Below are 17,899 nucleotides of genomic sequence, written 5' to 3' on the forward strand. Positions count from 1 at the left end.
ACATATGGCGGTAAAAACGTGTGCATATGTGTGTGGGAGGCCATGCAAACTAAAATGTGTCTGTTTGTGACCTATTATAAAGTTTAGATACAACTCAAGAATTACCATATGACAGAGGGTCGCGATCACAGATTCATCTTTGTGAGCTGTCTGCATAATGTTTGTGAATACTTTATATGAGTGCAAAGTGTACAGCACAAGTTGGGACAAAGTTTCCACAAAGGACAACAAAGTTTTAAGAACTAAAACTGTTTTTTTTTTTGCTTAGTTAATGCTGCATTACCTTCTACAAATGACAACTATGATTAAGAACTATATTTTCAGTGGATGTGTAACTCATGGAAGTGGCTTCTAATCAACAACAAATAACTTGTTGAGGTCACCCACTACAGGTAAAACAACATAAAAGCTGTGAAAATCTACACCACCTAGAGTGAATGAAGGCCAAAACACACCGGCAGCGAACAGTACGCGTCTGTGCTCCTGGATGCAGCTCTTTTTCTCTGCTCCTACGGCAACTCCTCTCCTCACCATTGATGCATAAAGAGAACTGTTGCTGTCTTGTGTGTGACAAAGACTAGATGAGGAGAGACTTGTTGTTGAGGTTGATAAATATCCCGCGCTAAATGAATCACAGTCCCATTGTTGTATAGAAAATGGCCAAAAAGATATTGCCTGGTGAGTCATAGCTTTGGAGATCGCCTCTTCGGGTGAGAAATCAAGTTTAATTAGGAGCTCTCCACACATGATTTTTTAAGCTAATGCGCAGGTGGAGGAAGTACAGTTCTTCCAGTAAAAGCAGTAATAATGTATGTGATCGTCTGTTTAGGAGCTACAGTGCAACGTGTCCAAACACAAGGGGCAACACTTGTCGCACGCTGCATGATGTACTTTGGCGCTGCAGTGCCGTTGTGTGTTCGGCTTAATGTCACAGCTGCAGTTTTTTGTGCATTTAATAAAACCTTTTCTTACTGCATATCCAGAACCACACACTGAACGATATCGTCTGAGCCTGATGTCAGTACTTTGCAGTGAGTCTGTGTCCTTGTTCAGCGGCTGAACTGCCTTGATTGGGTCAACATCATATTTCTGATCCACTGCATACATGTTAAAGGGATAGTGTGGGTTTTTTGAAGTGGGGATATATGAGGTACCTATCCATAGTCAGTGGGCTAACTACAGTAGATGTTGGTTGGCTCGCCCCCAGTTTGGAGAAGCAGGCAGGAGTATCGCCACAGAAGCTGAGCAATGAACCTTAGCCACCTAAATAGATCACTATCACTTTAAGTGTTCGCTTTATGTAGAATATTTTCACTGCTTTACTTTGCTGTCGGACAGATGGGGGCAGGGAGAGGGAAGCTCTTGTCAAAACCGCCAGACTCCATGGAAAACAACAGTACCTTTAGCTCACTGAGCGTTGGAGCTGCTGGTCTACTGCTGCCTCAATCAGTTAATAAGTTAGTATTAGAATGTGACTTTGGTGAATCTGATTTAACCCCTTTAAATGCCAAAGTCACATAGTAAGACAAACAGACCGAGGCAGCTCCTGTGTTTAATTATGTTAAATCACTGTTTTTCTCAATGGAGTCTGGCTTTGAAGAGAGCGACATAACATCTATAGTTACCCGCTGGAAATTGCTGACTGGCGGCAAGGTAAAGCAGTGAAAATAATCTACATATAGCGTACACTTTAACTGATATTACCTTTTAGATGGAAGTTTTTTGTGTGGCTAAAATACATGTTGCTGCTGCCCCCGTCCATAGTAGTGCATCACTTAACTGCTTATCCAAACTGGGGGTGTGCCAACTGACATCTACCATATATTATGCACTGACTATGGGTACCTCATACAACCCCACTCAAAAAGACTCCGAACTATCCCTTTAAAAGGCTAGACATAACTTAAAAATACTATCTGACCTGGGTCATACTACTTCACAATCACAGTGACAATTCTCAGCATCCAGGCACAACCACAGCTGACTGAGCCTGTGACACCACCGCGTTCCAAACACAGTTTGCCCCGTTGTCTTCAAACTTGTCGAGCAGAAGTTGAGACGCTTGCAAAAGACAAAGCCCTTTTGTCTTCTGAAAAAGACAGGATAACAATCTCCATAGTGCTCCTCCCTCCTCCCCCCCTTCAAGCTTGTCATCTGCTTCCTCCTCTCACGACAGTGACCCATGAGGGAGACAGAGGGAGGCTGAGAGCGTGTTCTTTTTCTTCTTCTCTTACTAGGCCATGATACAATATTTAAATGCACCGACAGTGTAAAAAATGGAAAGAAAAGAGAGAGATAGAGAAAGACAGAAGGCTAAAGGACATGAGGGCGGTTTGGAGATGTAGTGTACACAGAGCGTGCCTGTAGACAGAAAGCTTGCTCAAACAATTTTCATACCATCTACTTTTCAGACAAAACAGGAGATTCAGCAAATGAGTTCAGAGAGGGTTTGCTGATTAGGAACTTATGCTCAGTGTGTGGTTCCGCTAACATCGTTTGGCATGCTGACAGCACCGATTAGCATCATCCTCACATCAAATTCTTTCCTCATGGTTGACTCATCCACTTTGAGAAAACGTTCAGGGTTCTCCAAACTAACATCAGCACCGGCACATAAATATGACAAATGAATGAACATGGCTGTACGTGCTCTCATTTATCTGCTTTAGTCATGTCATCCTGTTACCTCATTCGTCTTCAGCTTGTCTGCTTTTCCTCAGTACCTCTCCATCATGTGTTCATTCATTACATACAGAAATATTTGTTTTACTATATTGCTTGATTGCAGGCTGTTGCACTCATTCATAGCGAGTAGGGGATTTGCATATTTATTGGCATCTCGTGGGGAAAGTTACCTGCTTGCTGAGTGCGCCCCCTCGTCGGTGGGCTGCGTGGTCCGTCCCCAGCCGCATTAAAAGGAGCTACGCTGATCATATAGGTGGTGTAACCCGTCAGGTTCTTCAGCTTCACCCCTCCTTCCGGCATGAACAGAGTACGCAGCCTCTCCGTCTCATTCTTGCGCTGGAACTCCCAAAAGTAAACCTACACGGAATAAGAGCCATAAATAAATATTAATGTGCGTCTACAGATGGCGTTCAGGGAATACAGCTACTTCTGCTTCGATAAAAACTCCCATTTCAAACTCCCTTAAGGGAAAGCAGTTTCATTTTATTCCCTGTAAATGTTTTCTTGAGCAACAGACTAAACCTTTCACTGAAAGCCCCTCTGGAAAACACTGTTAGCTAAAAGCGTAAAATTGAGCATTTAATGGTGGTTAACGTCAAATAGATGTAGTCTCTAGTGAACCACAAAAACATTTGAATATTTATATGAAGATAAAAACTGAAGACAATATTGTTGCCTTGTTGGGAAGGAGGCCCATAAAACGTGTTGCTCCTGGGCCCAATATGGCACTCGGCAGTGTTTGCTGGAGAGTTTAGGAGATTGTGGGTCTGACCTTGTAGCCCTGGATGTCTCCGTTCTGTGCATCCACAGGAGGAGGGTCCCACGTCACGTCCAGCTGGGTGGCTGTTGCAGACTGAATGGCCACATTTTGAGGTGGGGCTGTGGGCACTGTTGGAGACCATCACACAAATTAAACATATAAATCAAGACAAGAACATTTTCCTGTTTTATAAGTGATTGTTTAGTTTCTGGTATCACCTCTATTCTTACTGTGTAGACAGGCAGCAATACAGCTATAAGACACTGTGCAGCCTCAACAGATAGGCCCTTTTTTGAAGTTGGGTTGTATGGGGAACTTATCCATAATCAGTGTATTACACACAGTAGATGTCAGTCACCAGCCTCCAGTTTGGAGAAGCAGGCAGGAGTACTGACACAGAAGCTGAGCAATGTACTGCTGTGGACAGGGTCAGCAGCAAAACCTATTTTAGACACCTGGTTAGCACTGTCGCCTCACAACAGGAGGGTTCCTGGTTCAAACCCAGGGTGGGGGAGCCCTTCTGTGTGAAGTTTGCATGTTCTCCCCGTGTCAGCGTGGGTTTTCTCCAGGTACTCCAGCTGCCTCCCACAGTCCAAAGACATGCAGGTTAAGTGGTGACTCTAAATTGTCCTTGGTGTGAATGTGAGTGTGAATGGTTGTCTGTCTCTATGTGTCAGCCCTGTGATAGTCTGGTGATCTGTCCAGGGTGAACCCCGCCTCTCACCCAGTGTCAGCTGGGATAGGCCCCAGCCCCGCCACGACCCCTAACAGGATAAGCAGTTACGGAAAATGAGTACATAAGTTTAAGGTTCAGACTGTGATTTATGTTTGGGAACTGATATAGCGCTTATATAGTGCTCTTCAAAGCCAGACTCCACTCAGAAAAACGGTAATTTAACATCACTGAGTGCAGGAGGTGCTTCTCTACCGCCTCCTCCATCACTTACTTGTGTTTGTGACTTTGCTGTGTGAAAGGGTTCGTTCAGATTCACCAAAGTCACACGACAACACAAACAAACTAACTGATCGAGGCAGTGGTAGACCAGCAGCTCCCGTGCTCAGTGAGCTAAAAATACTGTTTTTGTCAATGGAGACTGGTGGCTTTGACGAGAGCATAGATAAGAAACTGAAGCTGTTGTAAATATGTGTACTGCTTCTTTTTGTATTGTTTGTCATATAAACTGAAATATAGCCTGTCTGGCGGCTTTGAAGAGAGCTATATAGCGGCTTCAGTTCTGCATCAGAAATCGCAGTCTGAGGTAAAGCAAGCAGCAGTGAAAATACTCCAAATATACCATACACTTTAACTTATATTTTTATTTTTTAGGTGGCTAAAATACATTTTGCTGCCGCTCTTATCTACAGCAGTACATTGCTGTGCTTCTGTGTCAGAGCTCCTGCCTGTGTCTCCAAACTGGGGGGGTGGGTGGGGGGTGCCAGCCGCCATCTACTGTACGTAATACACTGACGACAGATAAGTAGCTCATACAACCCCTCTTCAAAAGATCCAAACTAACCCTTTAAGATAGACAAATTACACCTGAAATCTTAGCATGCTTCTAAAGTAGATCACTTGAACACACAGTGTGTGTGTGTGAGCAGCTGCTGTGTAGACAGGCCTAATCCACTTGCATTGAGGGTGGCCAAATAATTTGGCGGTTGAGACTGTGTTGATTGAAATGACAGGAAGCCTACATACCTGCTTCTCCCACAAACACCTCATGTGGCGGGCTGGTTGGCCCCTCGCCCACAGCGTTGTATACACTCATGCGGATCTCGTAGCGCTTGTGTTTACTTAGCTCTGCAGTGGAAGTAAACAAACCAGGGACAGAAAGTTAGGAATTATATTTCACACCACATTTTAAATTTTAAAAGTTTAATCCCAATTTGGAACACCCAGTTTTCCTTCCACAACTCCCAGCCGTCCTCCACGTGTCTTAAACAATTAGTCGGGAGTGCAATAATAAGACTATAATCCCTCACTGGCATCCCACTCATCCTCACAACACTGCTACTGGGAACTGAACATTGATATTCTGCTGCAAATAATTACAAGGATGCACTAGAAATATGTGGCCATCTGCTTTTCTAGTGCTTCTCCAAATAAGCTGACATGTGCAAACCAAGGAGTATTCTGGACTATGTGAGCTTGTGTACTGTACTCGGTGTCCAAGAATTTCTGTAGACAGAGAGCCTCCGTTGGCCTCAGTAAGAGTGTTTGTACCAACGCGATGTGAGTGTAAGCAGCCAAATGTTGTGCTAATTTGCACGACACTCTGCTTTTCAGCAGGGCACTTGAAACATATGTCGAGATAGCTTTTTTTTAGATTAGTTTGGGGACTGAATCGCTGAAAACATGTGTGTGTGTGATTTTGTAAGACGGAGACATAACAAAACTTACTGTCCAACTCGTGCTGGGTCAGAGTTGAGTCACTCAGATTCTGGATGCTGTAGGGGGCTGCGGTGGAGACGGAGACAGAAGGCACAATGAGAAGGAGGTAGTGCAGAGACAACAGTTTTAAAGTCAAATATTTTCCTTGTTGAGAAACGCTTCACTAGCGTTATAAAAAAAACACTTCACAATCACAGTGATCATACCTCTGAGTGCGCCCCAGAAATGACTCAATGAGAGTTAAATTGTAGGCTAAGTTACACAGAGCAGTAGAAACAGAGCAGCTCCTGAGTAAAGCTAATAATAGCTTGCAGCTGATAGCTACTGATCACAAGATGAAATGTTTTGCTGTGAAGTGTCAAGACCAGCAGGGAGATCTCAGGAACAGAATGGGCCTGTGTGAAAGTTTTCCGCTGATGGGAATAATGGTGCCGCTGACACATAAAGACCGGGCAGGAATAATCAACCATGACGGAGTCTCATAATTGTGTGAAACTGTCACTGAAGTAAAGCCGAGAAAAGGGCACTCTCTTTCCCCCAATACAGCAACACTGACTGAATTCTGATGTGCAGTTTCTCTCCTTGGTTAATTTCTTTAAATCCCCAACATTTTGAATCACACACTGAACATTTCCAATAAATGCAACATACTAAATTCTAAATGAAAATTCTGCAAAATGTATTTGTGTAAGGAACCAACAATGTAGGTGGTAAAATACGACAATCATTTGTCATGTTAGCTGGCAGTAATTCCTCACCATTGAGCTCACCCCAGGCGGACATGCTGTTGATGGTATGGAGAGAGTAACTGCGGAGACGGTCATACAGCAGCTCACGATATCGAATCCGAAAACCCAGTAAGATTCCATTTATCTTCTCCTCAGAGGGGGGCTGTAAGGGAAGAGATGGGGCGTTAAGGTCTAATGTAGCAGATCTCTGCAGAACTGAGCCCCAGAAATAGCTCAGAGTACTGCAGGTGACCCAGTTTTTCATATTAATTACTAATTTCACCTTAAAGGTTCAGTGTGTAGGATTTAGGGAGATAAATCGGCAGAAATAGGTATGTTTTTTTTACTGTGCAATCACCTGAAAATAAGAATCGGTTTGTTTTTGTTAGCTTAGAATGAGCCGTTTACATCAACATAGGGAGCCTCTCCATGAGGAGTTGAACAACATCTGAAAAACTCTGATGGTTTAAATCCCCAGTCCATTCTATTTGGAGAGAAGGAGACCTCTGTGGGTATTTTGGCTCCTGATTAAAACCTAGCGTCCCGTCTCCAACGCAAATTTGCATTTCCTTCGATGGTGAAGGCATGACCAGCCCCAATGTACATCCCACTAAAAGTGCTTGTTTTGGTCACTAACAGGCTCAAAATATTATACTAATTGTCTAGCAATGGACCTTTTTGTTAAAGAGTAAGATCGTTTTTGTTTAACCAGAAACAGCCCCAAAACTGCCATCGTCAAACCGACCAGACTCCATTTAAATAAACTGTAATTCTATCATCATAAAACACACTTTAGTCCACAGAAGCAAAATAAAACTCACAAAAGCCATCTGGTGCATCTTTTCCACAGTTTCAAAAATCACCAGCTCTGGTTTGGTTGAAATAAACCCTCGATGCACCCAGGTAGATGTGTAAATATGCTGGCTCTACACATGCTAAAATTACTGATAATTAAAAGGGAGTCTGGTGGGTTCGGCGATAGCGATTTTGGGGCTGTTTCTGGTTAAACAAACACAATCTTACCCTCTTACAAAAAGGTCTGTCTCTGTAGGGATCTTTTCCATAATGTCGTCAGACACTTAAAATAACAATCTGAGCCTGTCAGTGGCAAAAACTAGAAGTTTTATTGGGCAGTGCTAAATTGCCCCAAGTGGTGACACTGTAGCCTGACCGGTCTCGGTCAATACTGGACCAGTTTCAAAAATGTTTGTTCCCACTAGTCACTTAGACACAAAAATGTGGGAAAATAGGGTCCAGGTTAAAAAATACCAAAGTTAACCTTTAACCCTAACCAATCTCACTCCCCTTGCCTTAACCTTATCAATCTAACCAACAAAGGCAACACGTACTCACCACTTAGGAGATGTTAGAGAAACACAGATTTTGCTTTGTTCAGTGTTTTTACCGGTTTAAATCACCCTGTCTGTTTGACGTTGAGAGGAAGAGACCTCTGTGGAAGACTCCGCTACCTGTAAAAACCTTCTGGATGTTTGGCTCTTAAGTTGTCAGAGACAAAAGGTGAGCACACGTTAACAGGTGTTGGGTGAGTGGCCCGTCTCCAATGTGCAAAACAGTGTCAGAGAAACACTGATTTACAACGTGAAACTGCTTTGTTCAGTGTCTTCAGCAGTGTGAATCATCTGTAGTTTGTTTTGAGGGGGAAGATACCTCTGCTGATAATTCGGCTTCTGGTAAAAACCTTGCGAACAATGAACACTGAAGGCGTCCTTACTGCACAGAGAAGATTCAGCTGGTTGCAATCTTAAAACCTCACCACAAAATACCACTAAAATCCTACACACTGCTCCTTTAAAGGGCATTTTAGTTGTTTTTCATAATCAGATTTCTCCATCAAAGTCCACCTCATCACTCTGTTTTGTCTCTAACTTACTATCACTGAAGAGAGCTCCAGTAATTGAAAGAAAAAGCCCTCTTCTCAGAGTGAGCTCATCCACAGGTGAGTCACAGAGAAATCCCCCATGGTTAAACATGAGAGAGCAGGGCCAGAGGGGCAAAGCAGAGAGAGGAAACAAGTACCTCTCTGTCCTTATAAACTCTACAAGTGTTCTCCATAAAAGCAAAATTGTGGCTTGGAGCCTCCTGTTTTCCTCTTTATGACCTGTTAATTCAGGTGTGAGTGTGGGAGAGGGTGTTTTTTTGTTACACACGTAGGGTAGATGGTGTGTGTAAAAGTGTGTATCATCCAGTGTGTAAGTATAGGCCTGCTCTGTGTGCTGCTGCAGTCTCTCATTAGAGGCAACTTTCTTAAGACTTTCATGGATTTTTCAAACAATGAAACATTAAAAAAACAGTCATATTGTCTGCTCTTACCTGCCAGCGGATCAGCACTGATGTTGTTGTGTGCGGCGTGACGGAGAGGATTGTGGGTGCTTCATCAGGCGCTGTGGCAATAAAAGTGAGATAAATGGGCTAAATTGACCTGAAAATGTGCACAATTGAAGACGCTAAATCTACCCATGTGCAGTGGCATTCATGGAGCATAAACACACAAGAGCTTAAACAGAGCAGCCGCTGACGGATGAGTCAAAAATAACAGTCGGAGACAGAACATTTCTTTAGTTGGTTAAAGCACCACTGGGCAAAAGGTTTTAATGCCGTGCTCTTGTCTCATGGTAACTGCAGATGGTGCGCACATGACATCACCTGCTGCCTCTGCCAGCAGTGTCTGAATCACAACAATAGGCTAATTCAGGCTGACATTAAACCCCTTTCACAGTGGTACATTAAGTGCGTAGTTTTAATATCACACCTATAAATACTTCATAAAGTATATGTGCATACAGTATATGTGAAATATTACTATATTAAACACAGTGGATTACAGAAGCCTCATCTTTTAAAGCTCAGGTAGGCAGGTTTATTTTGTCATCATTGGGCAAAACCCCACAATAAACTTTGAGTATATTGTGATTCAAGTGGTCTGAGAGGACACTCGACTTCTGCACCTCCTCTTGGCTCTGTTTCCAGGCTTTAGAAAATCTGGGGCATCACTGGAGACTTTGGCTGAAGAGAAGGAAATTCTGTTTGCTGTTCTACAGACGCAGATGTGTGTGTGTGTCTTCTGTTAAAGCGCGACATCGGCAATAAATGCTACACTGCAAAGCAACCCAAAAAAGGAAGACGGACTTATCAAAAAGAGTCTGGCAATAAACACAATAAAACATGCGTCAGTATGGACTAAGCCTTTCAGAGACAGAGAGAAAATGTTGCTAACTGTTTAGCCTTCTGCTAACCGTAGCTAAAGGCTCACGTCTGCGGCTTCAAGTTCATGTTCATGTTCATGCAGCTAACGTTAGCTAGAGACTCAAATCACAATGTGTCCTTTGCCTCACTCTTCACTCCCCGCAGCTTCAGACCACCTAACGAGGACAAGAGCAGGCAGCAGCTCCGCAGACGGACCCCCAGACAGTAGCCACAGCAACTTGAACTCAGCCTGCACCAGGGGGCCGGACAGCTACGACTCTGTTACTGCCGTTACATAGGTTTGACCCGCTGCTGCCGCTGGCCACCAGCCCGCTGTGACCACTGAATTCGAGCCGCTACAGCGACTAACTGAAGGTCCATCCCTGGAGCCACTGCCCACCCTACCCCTGGCGGAGCAGTCCACAGTGGCGGGGAACGAGGCGGAGGGTGCGGTAGTGAGCTAATTCTTGCCTCAAGAATGGTAAGCATGAGAGATCTACCACCGGGTTACTGTAGGAAGGGTGTGCATATGTCCATGCCTGTCTGGTGGGAGGGCTAAGGACAAAGGTGGGGAGCTGCAGGAGGAGGGTGTGTTTTCAAATACTGCTCTTTTTTCTAGCCTTTTTCCAAAAAAACAAACAAACAAAAAAAAACACTTACTCCAATGAATAGTTTGATATTTTGGTATTTACGCTCATTTGCTGTTATGTGCTGAAGTATTTCTTGGGCGCAATGACGTCCTGGAGTCTTGTCAACACTGTGAGGTTGCCAGGCAACCAATGGAGACTCTCGGAGGTCATTGCACCCTCCAAGAAATAAGTCTGCAAGTCATTTTTTTCATTGGGAGAGACAGAAAACATACTGGTAGGTAGATTTTGTTACCGTCTGACAGAGCCAAGCTCGCTGTTTCCCTTTGTGTTCCTGATGCTAAGCTATGCTAACTAGCTGCTGTAGTATATTTACCATACAGACACAAGGGCAGTATTAATCCTCACATCTAACTCTTGGCAAGGAAGTGAATAAGCTTAGTTAATGAAATGTTGATTGCTTTAGAATCAAGCTAATTTACTAATCGCATATTGACACTTTAAACATTGTGATGTCACTCTTACCGTCCTGTAGAGTCGTGATCGCTTCACTCTCCTCGCTGTACTCACTGTCCCCTATGTCATTGGTGGCTTTCACTCTGAACTGGTAGGATGTGAAGGGCTTCAGCCTTGGGGACAGAAGCAAAGGAAAGCACATCAATCTCAATGATACACTACAGCGCTGGATCCTTAAAACCTTTTAACCCACAGATATCAGAAAGAAAAATGCAGCCTCGCTGTGGGAGCTATGAGTTTTTCAAATAAACCACTCGCGTAAATTTCCTCCAAACTGAGACTTCATTGCTGATTACTGCCCTGAATGTGTTTGACTTGTTTATACCACTGTTTATGTCCTAAAGCGGACTGTAATACCCTGGAAACATTATTCCGTTTAAGGATATTGTTGATTTGCCAACTATACTACAGCCGAGGGAACATTTAAGTGGATGTAGCAGTGGGAACTGTGAGAAGATAAAGTGGTATTTTATTTAGTATTATCCTCTATATCTAACGTGAACAAATAGATAAAACATTTGTTGGAACAAAGCGGATGTAAGGTACTGAGTGTGCCCCACCTAGACACTATGTAGGAGGTGACTTCGTGGTTGACAGAGGCAGAGTGGACCGTCCAGTTGTTCTCAGGGAGCTCCCTGAGCTGCACCGTGTAGTAACGCACAGGGGACAGGCCGTCACTTCCTGGCTCCCACGACAGCAAAACCTGGCGGGCCTGAACGTCTTTCTGAGGAACCATGGGACGGCTGGTGGGCTGGGGGCGAGCTGGAGGGACGGACATGCAGACAGAAGGTGTAAATGAGGGAACAGATTGAAGCGTAAAGGATAGAGCGGAATCAAAGGATTGAGGGAATGAATGGGAAAAAGGATGTTGGGCGGAGGAATACAAGGAAGGATGGAGAAAGGAAAAAAGTTAAAAGAGAAGTACACTTCGCTTGCTCACATTTGCATTGGCTGTGTTGCACAAACAAGAGAGAGGAGAAAAAACGTGTGATCATGATGAATGAAAAGTAGCTGAGAAATGAAAGTTGCAGAGTAAACAATCCACAACATGCCTTGAGGGAAGCAGATGGACTGATTCGTTCTCACAACTGCATCAGAGCGCTTCCGATAAACACCCACAGGGCACAAACACTTCTTTAGAAAACGCATCTGCTGACTGGACTGTTAACTGGAAATGAACTGAGTGCAAAGAAGGCTCAGTGCGGCTCTCTACAAGTTGTGCCATTACTGAGATCACACACCTGTGTCTGTGCTCAGAATTATGCATACAACTGTTACTGTGTTTCCTGTTTGTTTCTATTACACTTCAAAATACCACTTTGCAAAACACCATTAGAGATAATGATGTTTTTTCATGTGCTCAGTCTGATTGTTGTTGTGTAATCATCTGCCACATATGCAGCACTCTGAAGACTTTTTCCTCATGTAAATTATGTTCTGTCTGTGTCAGACGCGTTCTCACCTACTGGAAATACTCAGGTTCAAGTGAGGGATGCAGCAGGCAGGACATGATGCATATAAAAATTTTGCTATGGAAATCGAAGTGTCTTGTTTATGTAGCCCTTTTGTAACGTTTCTTTCTCTCCTCTTCTTTATTGGCAATCTGCCTCTATTCAAGAGATGACAAAGTGGCAGACTGGAGGGGGAAAGAAAGAGGGGCATAACATGCGACAAAGGTTCAACTCCAACCAGAGACTTTGCAGTTATATGGCATAGGCTGTAACGACTCCACTACCAAGCCGCTCCCTCTTGCCGTTTCTTGACGCTGTCTGACAATTTAGGCACCAGCCCGTATCGGCGGAGGTTCATGAATCTTCTCGTCTCTCCAGCAAGACATTTTCGTAGTGTTTGCTTTTGTGTAAATGACCCCTCTTTTTCAGGACCCTAAAACACAGGGTTTGGCCCAGGGGTGTGTCTCAAGACTTCCTTATGCATGTTCTCATCGGCCACCTCATCACTTTCTGGATAAACTATCAAAACCGTGACCTACAAAGTTGTTTATTAACCTCATCTTTGCCTTAACTCCAAGATTAAACCTACTGGAGACCTCATGCCAAACTGTTACTTCAATGAGACATGATTTTGTATTATTTCGCCTCCCCGCCTCGTGAAAAAATACGCGTCACTAATTATATGACGAGGCATTTGGCTACCTAAAAGAGTCAGTGTACAAAGATACAGTTAGTTTTTGCTCCTTGTACTGCTGGTATAGCTGCAAACGTGACCACACTGCCTGCAGATGTTCTCTTACCTGACCGCTGATAAATTCTTAAATTCATAACGTTAAACTGGAAAATATGTACAACTTAATAATGCTAAAATTTATACTGACATTTAGCCCTCTAAACGGACTCAGAGCGCTTACCCAGACCACCTCGGGAGGTGGTTCGGTTCACTTAACCTGTGCATTGTGAACACAAAGTGCAACAGGTTTGCTCTTTGCCGCTGTACTCAGCCCTCTAGATCACATGATGTTGACCTGGGACGCTTGAAGAAACAGACGAAACCATGTCGGCCTGTAACGCTTGCAAGGCTGCAGGACGAGGAGTAGTTTGGTCCACAGAAGATACTGCACATCTCCAGATAGATTACATCGAATGGCAACATACAGCACACAGAAATGCCTTCAATTTTAAGTTCATCTGAAAGTGAGGGGCTTCATAACCACACTGCAGTGCCACGTCAAAGTAAAAAACAAAACTATATCAATATATATTATATATATATATATATATATATATATATATATATATAGGTTATAGTGTGAACAGCAAGAGGTCTGAGGCCCCATCAGAGCTGAAGTTGACCAGAAAGAGAACTGAGTCTTCTTTCAAATGAACTGACAATGTGAACACAAAAAGAACTGAGTCCCTTTACTGTCAGTCCACTTTTTGGTGTACTTTAAGAGGACTGAGTTCGATTTGTTTAAAGCAGCTGTGTGGAACTTTTACCATTCATAAAACTGTCCCTAGTTCGTATCACCTCTCCTTGAAGATCCGCATATTTATTTGAACCCAACAGCGACAAAAAAGCCTTTCTCTATATGGCTATTTGGCGCAGCCTGGCACAGGTCGGACACAGCGGAAGTCAGCGAACCAGAATGCGGCACCCAGAGGCAGAAGTAAGTCTGCACGCCCGCAGCGGCCCGCAGCCATTAAACCACAGAAGAAGAAGGAGCCGTGTTTAGGATTTAAGAAACAGGCTAAATGACATGTAGTAGGGAGTAGTCTCTTGTACAGTAGGTGGTGGTATGCACCTGGAAGTTGTTTGCGATCCGCCAATAAATTGAGAGAAGAAGGAGCTGTGTTTACAGACAGTGTTCTTCGAGTAAGCGGTACGCAACAGGCATTGCTGAACACATAACAGTTTTACCAGATGTGTCTAAAGGACTTGGTTGTACTTTCGATGTCATGGCAGATAAAGAAGGAGCACCATCTCAAAGAAAAAGAACAGAAGAACAGAAGAAGGCTAAACAGGACAGTGATAGGGCTCGAGCCCAAACGCGTGTAAACCTCGGTCGGGAATTCACCAAGTGGAGAGAGCTGAGAGATTTGAAAGGTTTTAAAACTGACCCCGAGTTGGCCCTTTTCCTAATCGACAAGTATGTCATTTTTTTTTATTTAGAGGATATACCGCAACTTGTTAGACCTTGTTTCACTTCAACATGTGACGACATGGAAGTTATAAGACAAACAACAAATATACAGCAGGCAGTTGTCCTCAGAGCTACACCAGAACATTTATGATTTTCCTCTTGCTCTCCAAAACAAATGCATGCGGTAATTGCTGGTTGCAGTCAAGATTTTACGACACCAGGCTGTGGGTGTCATACCGCTTCGACCAAAGGGGGGCACTATCATCAACGAAAACGTAAAGTTCCGCACAGCTGCTTTAAGTAGGACTATATGTGAGAACACCCTTAGACTAAATTATGTCCAACAACAGAAATCTACTCAGATTTTTTTACTCTGATATTAATGTATTAATGTCGTGCATAAATAGATGCCCAGCTCAAACTGGCTTATTATTTGTACAAAACTATCATAACACACCCTCCATTGTTGAAAACTCATGAATGTGCACAGTTTGAGCAGGGCTGAGATGGTAACAGAGTGCACACGAGAGACGTTTGCCTAGATGCTTTTCTGCCAGGAGGCTCTTCCTGGCCCTTTCTTTTCTGTGCCCTGCTACGTCCTGCAAAACCACACCCATCTGGGAGAAACCCCATGCTTTTGGGAAATCCCATTCTTCTTCACCCTTGGATGTTTGTATTCTTTAAGTTTTGCAGCAGTCGTGTGATGGAAACATCATCAACACGCCAACTTGCTCACTGTGAATTCACCTGCTCTATTCACACATGGGCTCAGTCGCACATTCTGCAGGAAGCTGGCAGGGTAAAGTCTGTTAAACGTCCAACCCAACTGACTTGGACATTTGCGTTCTCACACACAGCTCCTCTGGATGATGTCTTGATGATTTCAGGGTTGCAAGGGGCAACATGTTAGAATTAAAATACACCACACATACAGTAAGTTATTGGTTACCTCTTTTCTCTGTGGTGACCACTAGCGCCTCAGCAGCTTCGCCCCAGCCCTTCCTTGTCTGAGCTTTGATGCGGAACACGTAGACAGACTCCGGCTTGAGGCCAGTCACTGTGTACTGGCGAGCGCTGGGGATCAGCACGTCCACTGTGGGTGTGTTGCTGTTGGAGGAGTTGAGGTGGTATGTGATCTGGTAGGCTGCGGAGAAGTTGGAGACAAACAGTCTTACTGGAGGCTTCATACGGAGCTCAGTGGGGGTGTAAATCTAGGCTGAAACATGCTTTTTAGGTATTTGTTGCTTGTGTTGGTTTCCCTCACAACAAGAGGGAAAAGCAAACTGAGCAACAAGCAGCTCTGTCTTCTCTGAAACGATTCCATTAGCATCTGCTCCTGCATGCTACTGTGTGGGTCTGACATACTGTACCGTTTAAAACAAGTTATCTGACAGATGTATAATGAATCAAACACTCACAAGGAAATCCCCAATTAGCTTACAAGAGAATCCAACTCCCTTTACAGCTGGAAAATAACAGGATTTGATATTAACATTACAAAAGTATGCTGAGAGTCATCAGGAGCTACAGCTGTGGGCTACATTAAACCTCAATACTTGGGGGCAGTATTCGGGAGTTTCCAGGTCACTCATTAATCCAAAAGATACAAACATGTCTGGACAAGATTTATTAGACTTTCTTATAAAATGTCAACACATAAAACTGAAATCTAAACTCCTCCTAAACAAAAAAGGATCTTGAATGTTACTCACCAAGTATAATGCCATTGGGCTGCGAGGGGGACTGCCAAATAAGCCGGACTGAGGTGGTCCGCACTTCAGGGAACAGGATACCCACTGGAGGTCCTGGAACTGCAGGAAAGAAACAGACATAATATATTTAACACTTTAACAATCAGGAGTTACTCAAAATTTCAATTAGGTGACCAAATATCACATCAAACTAAAGATATAACCTAAAAGTGCCTTTTCACCATATAAGGTGACTTTTTAAAGACCACTTTATATGAAATTTAAGACCAAATTTGCAATGGAAATACACATTTAATATATATATATATGTGTGTGTGTGTGAGACAAGTGTAAGTACTCTTTCCAAGTGAACACACTGACGTCAGTTCAAAATGAACAGTAAGAAAAAATGGCAACAACTGGGTGAGTTTAAGTTTAACGTGTTCAGTGTAAAAAATCTCATTGCTGTCATTATTGCTATTTATTATTGCAATTCTTCGGTCTGTCCAATGACTGTACAAAGTCACTGGGTCTGTCAGGCTGGAGAAATTTCCATGGTAAAGTGACCGAAAATAATTAAGACCCATCGAATTTTAAGAGACTTTTCAAGGACCTGTTGACACCCAGTTACAATCCACACAGGTCAACGCCATAAAACGAAAATCTACTTTCCATAAAGAAATGACACTTAGGACTTTTTGACGTGGGAGTTCTATGAGGTCCTTATCCTTAGTCTGTGTATCACCTACTGTAGATGGCGGTCAGCATGCCCCCATTTTGGATAAGCGGCAGGAGTACTGCCATGGAAGGTCGGCAATATGCTGCTGTGGATGGGGACAGCGGAAAAATGTATTTTCGACAGCTAAAAAATCTTTATCAGATTAAATGTACGCTGTATTGAGGATATTCTACTGCTTTACATTGCTGTCAGACAGCGATTTCCAACGTGGAACTGCAGCAGTGGTATCCACCTATACTCTCCAGAATCCTTTGACAAAAGCAGCCATTTTACTGCACAGAACGTGGGAGTTGCTGGTCTACTGCTGCCTAGTTTGTTTGTGTTATTATTTTACTTTTGTGAATCCAAACTAACCCTTTTGAACATCAAAGGCAAACGACAACACAAACAACAGTTGGAGGCAGGGGTAGACCAACAGCTCCTGTGTTCAGTGAGGTATAATTACTGTCTGGCTTTAAAGAGCACTTCAGTTCCCTGTCAGAACGGACTGTCTGACTGTAAGATAAAGCTGGAAAGTATTCTCAGTATAGCGTACACATAAACTGATATTGATTTTTTTAGGTTGCTAACATTGGTTTTGCTGCTGCCCCGGTCCACAGCAGTACTTTTCTTGGCTTCCATGTTGGACTCTAGTCTGCTTCTCCAAACTGGGGGTGTGCTACAATCAGAGATCTCTGCCTTCTCTGCGCTCCCCCTTTTCTCGTCCGCAAGGAAAACAAACACACAGAGAGCTTGAAAATGGATGCCGAGAGATTAAACTCCGTTTTATCAAACGTGTGAATGGATGCCGAGAGATTAAACTCCGTTTTATCAAACGTGTGCTCATCCGTGAAGAACATATTTTTTCCAGCGGATGTCTTAGTTACAACATGATTGAGCTAACTGGAGTAGTTTCATGTCGTATCCGACAATGGGAGTCTTTTAACAGATGACGTCCTGATGTTAGCTTTGCTGCTAGTGTTAGCTGTCCCTGTCAGCTGCAGCCACTGATGCTTTCTAGAC

The 17,899-nt window shown here is 43.5% G+C and overlaps 1 protein-coding gene across 1 annotated transcript in view; it reads right to left on the reverse strand.

Moving 5' to 3' along the window:
- The window catches only part of sdk2b (sidekick cell adhesion molecule 2b), a 454,891-nt gene that overhangs the window by 30,033 nt on the left and 406,959 nt on the right, over positions 1 to 17,899 (reverse strand). The window contains exons 28-37 of the mRNA XM_050059698.1: positions 16,180 to 16,278; positions 15,417 to 15,611; positions 11,433 to 11,634; positions 10,882 to 10,985; positions 8,897 to 8,967; positions 6,596 to 6,728; positions 5,847 to 5,903; positions 5,145 to 5,246; positions 3,458 to 3,573; positions 2,856 to 3,042 (exon numbers count right to left, since the gene is read on the reverse strand). Of these exons, the coding sequence (XP_049915655.1) occupies positions 2,856 to 3,042; positions 3,458 to 3,573; positions 5,145 to 5,246; positions 5,847 to 5,903; positions 6,596 to 6,728; positions 8,897 to 8,967; positions 10,882 to 10,985; positions 11,433 to 11,634; positions 15,417 to 15,611; positions 16,180 to 16,278 (1,266 nt within the window). The remainder of the gene's footprint in view (positions 1 to 2,855; positions 3,043 to 3,457; positions 3,574 to 5,144; positions 5,247 to 5,846; positions 5,904 to 6,595; positions 6,729 to 8,896; positions 8,968 to 10,881; positions 10,986 to 11,432; positions 11,635 to 15,416; positions 15,612 to 16,179; positions 16,279 to 17,899) is intronic.

The sequence above is a fragment of the Epinephelus moara genome, chromosome 13, assembly GCF_006386435.1.
Source record: "Epinephelus moara isolate mb chromosome 13, YSFRI_EMoa_1.0, whole genome shotgun sequence".
Taxonomy (NCBI): Eukaryota; Metazoa; Chordata; class Actinopteri; order Perciformes; family Serranidae; genus Epinephelus; species Epinephelus moara.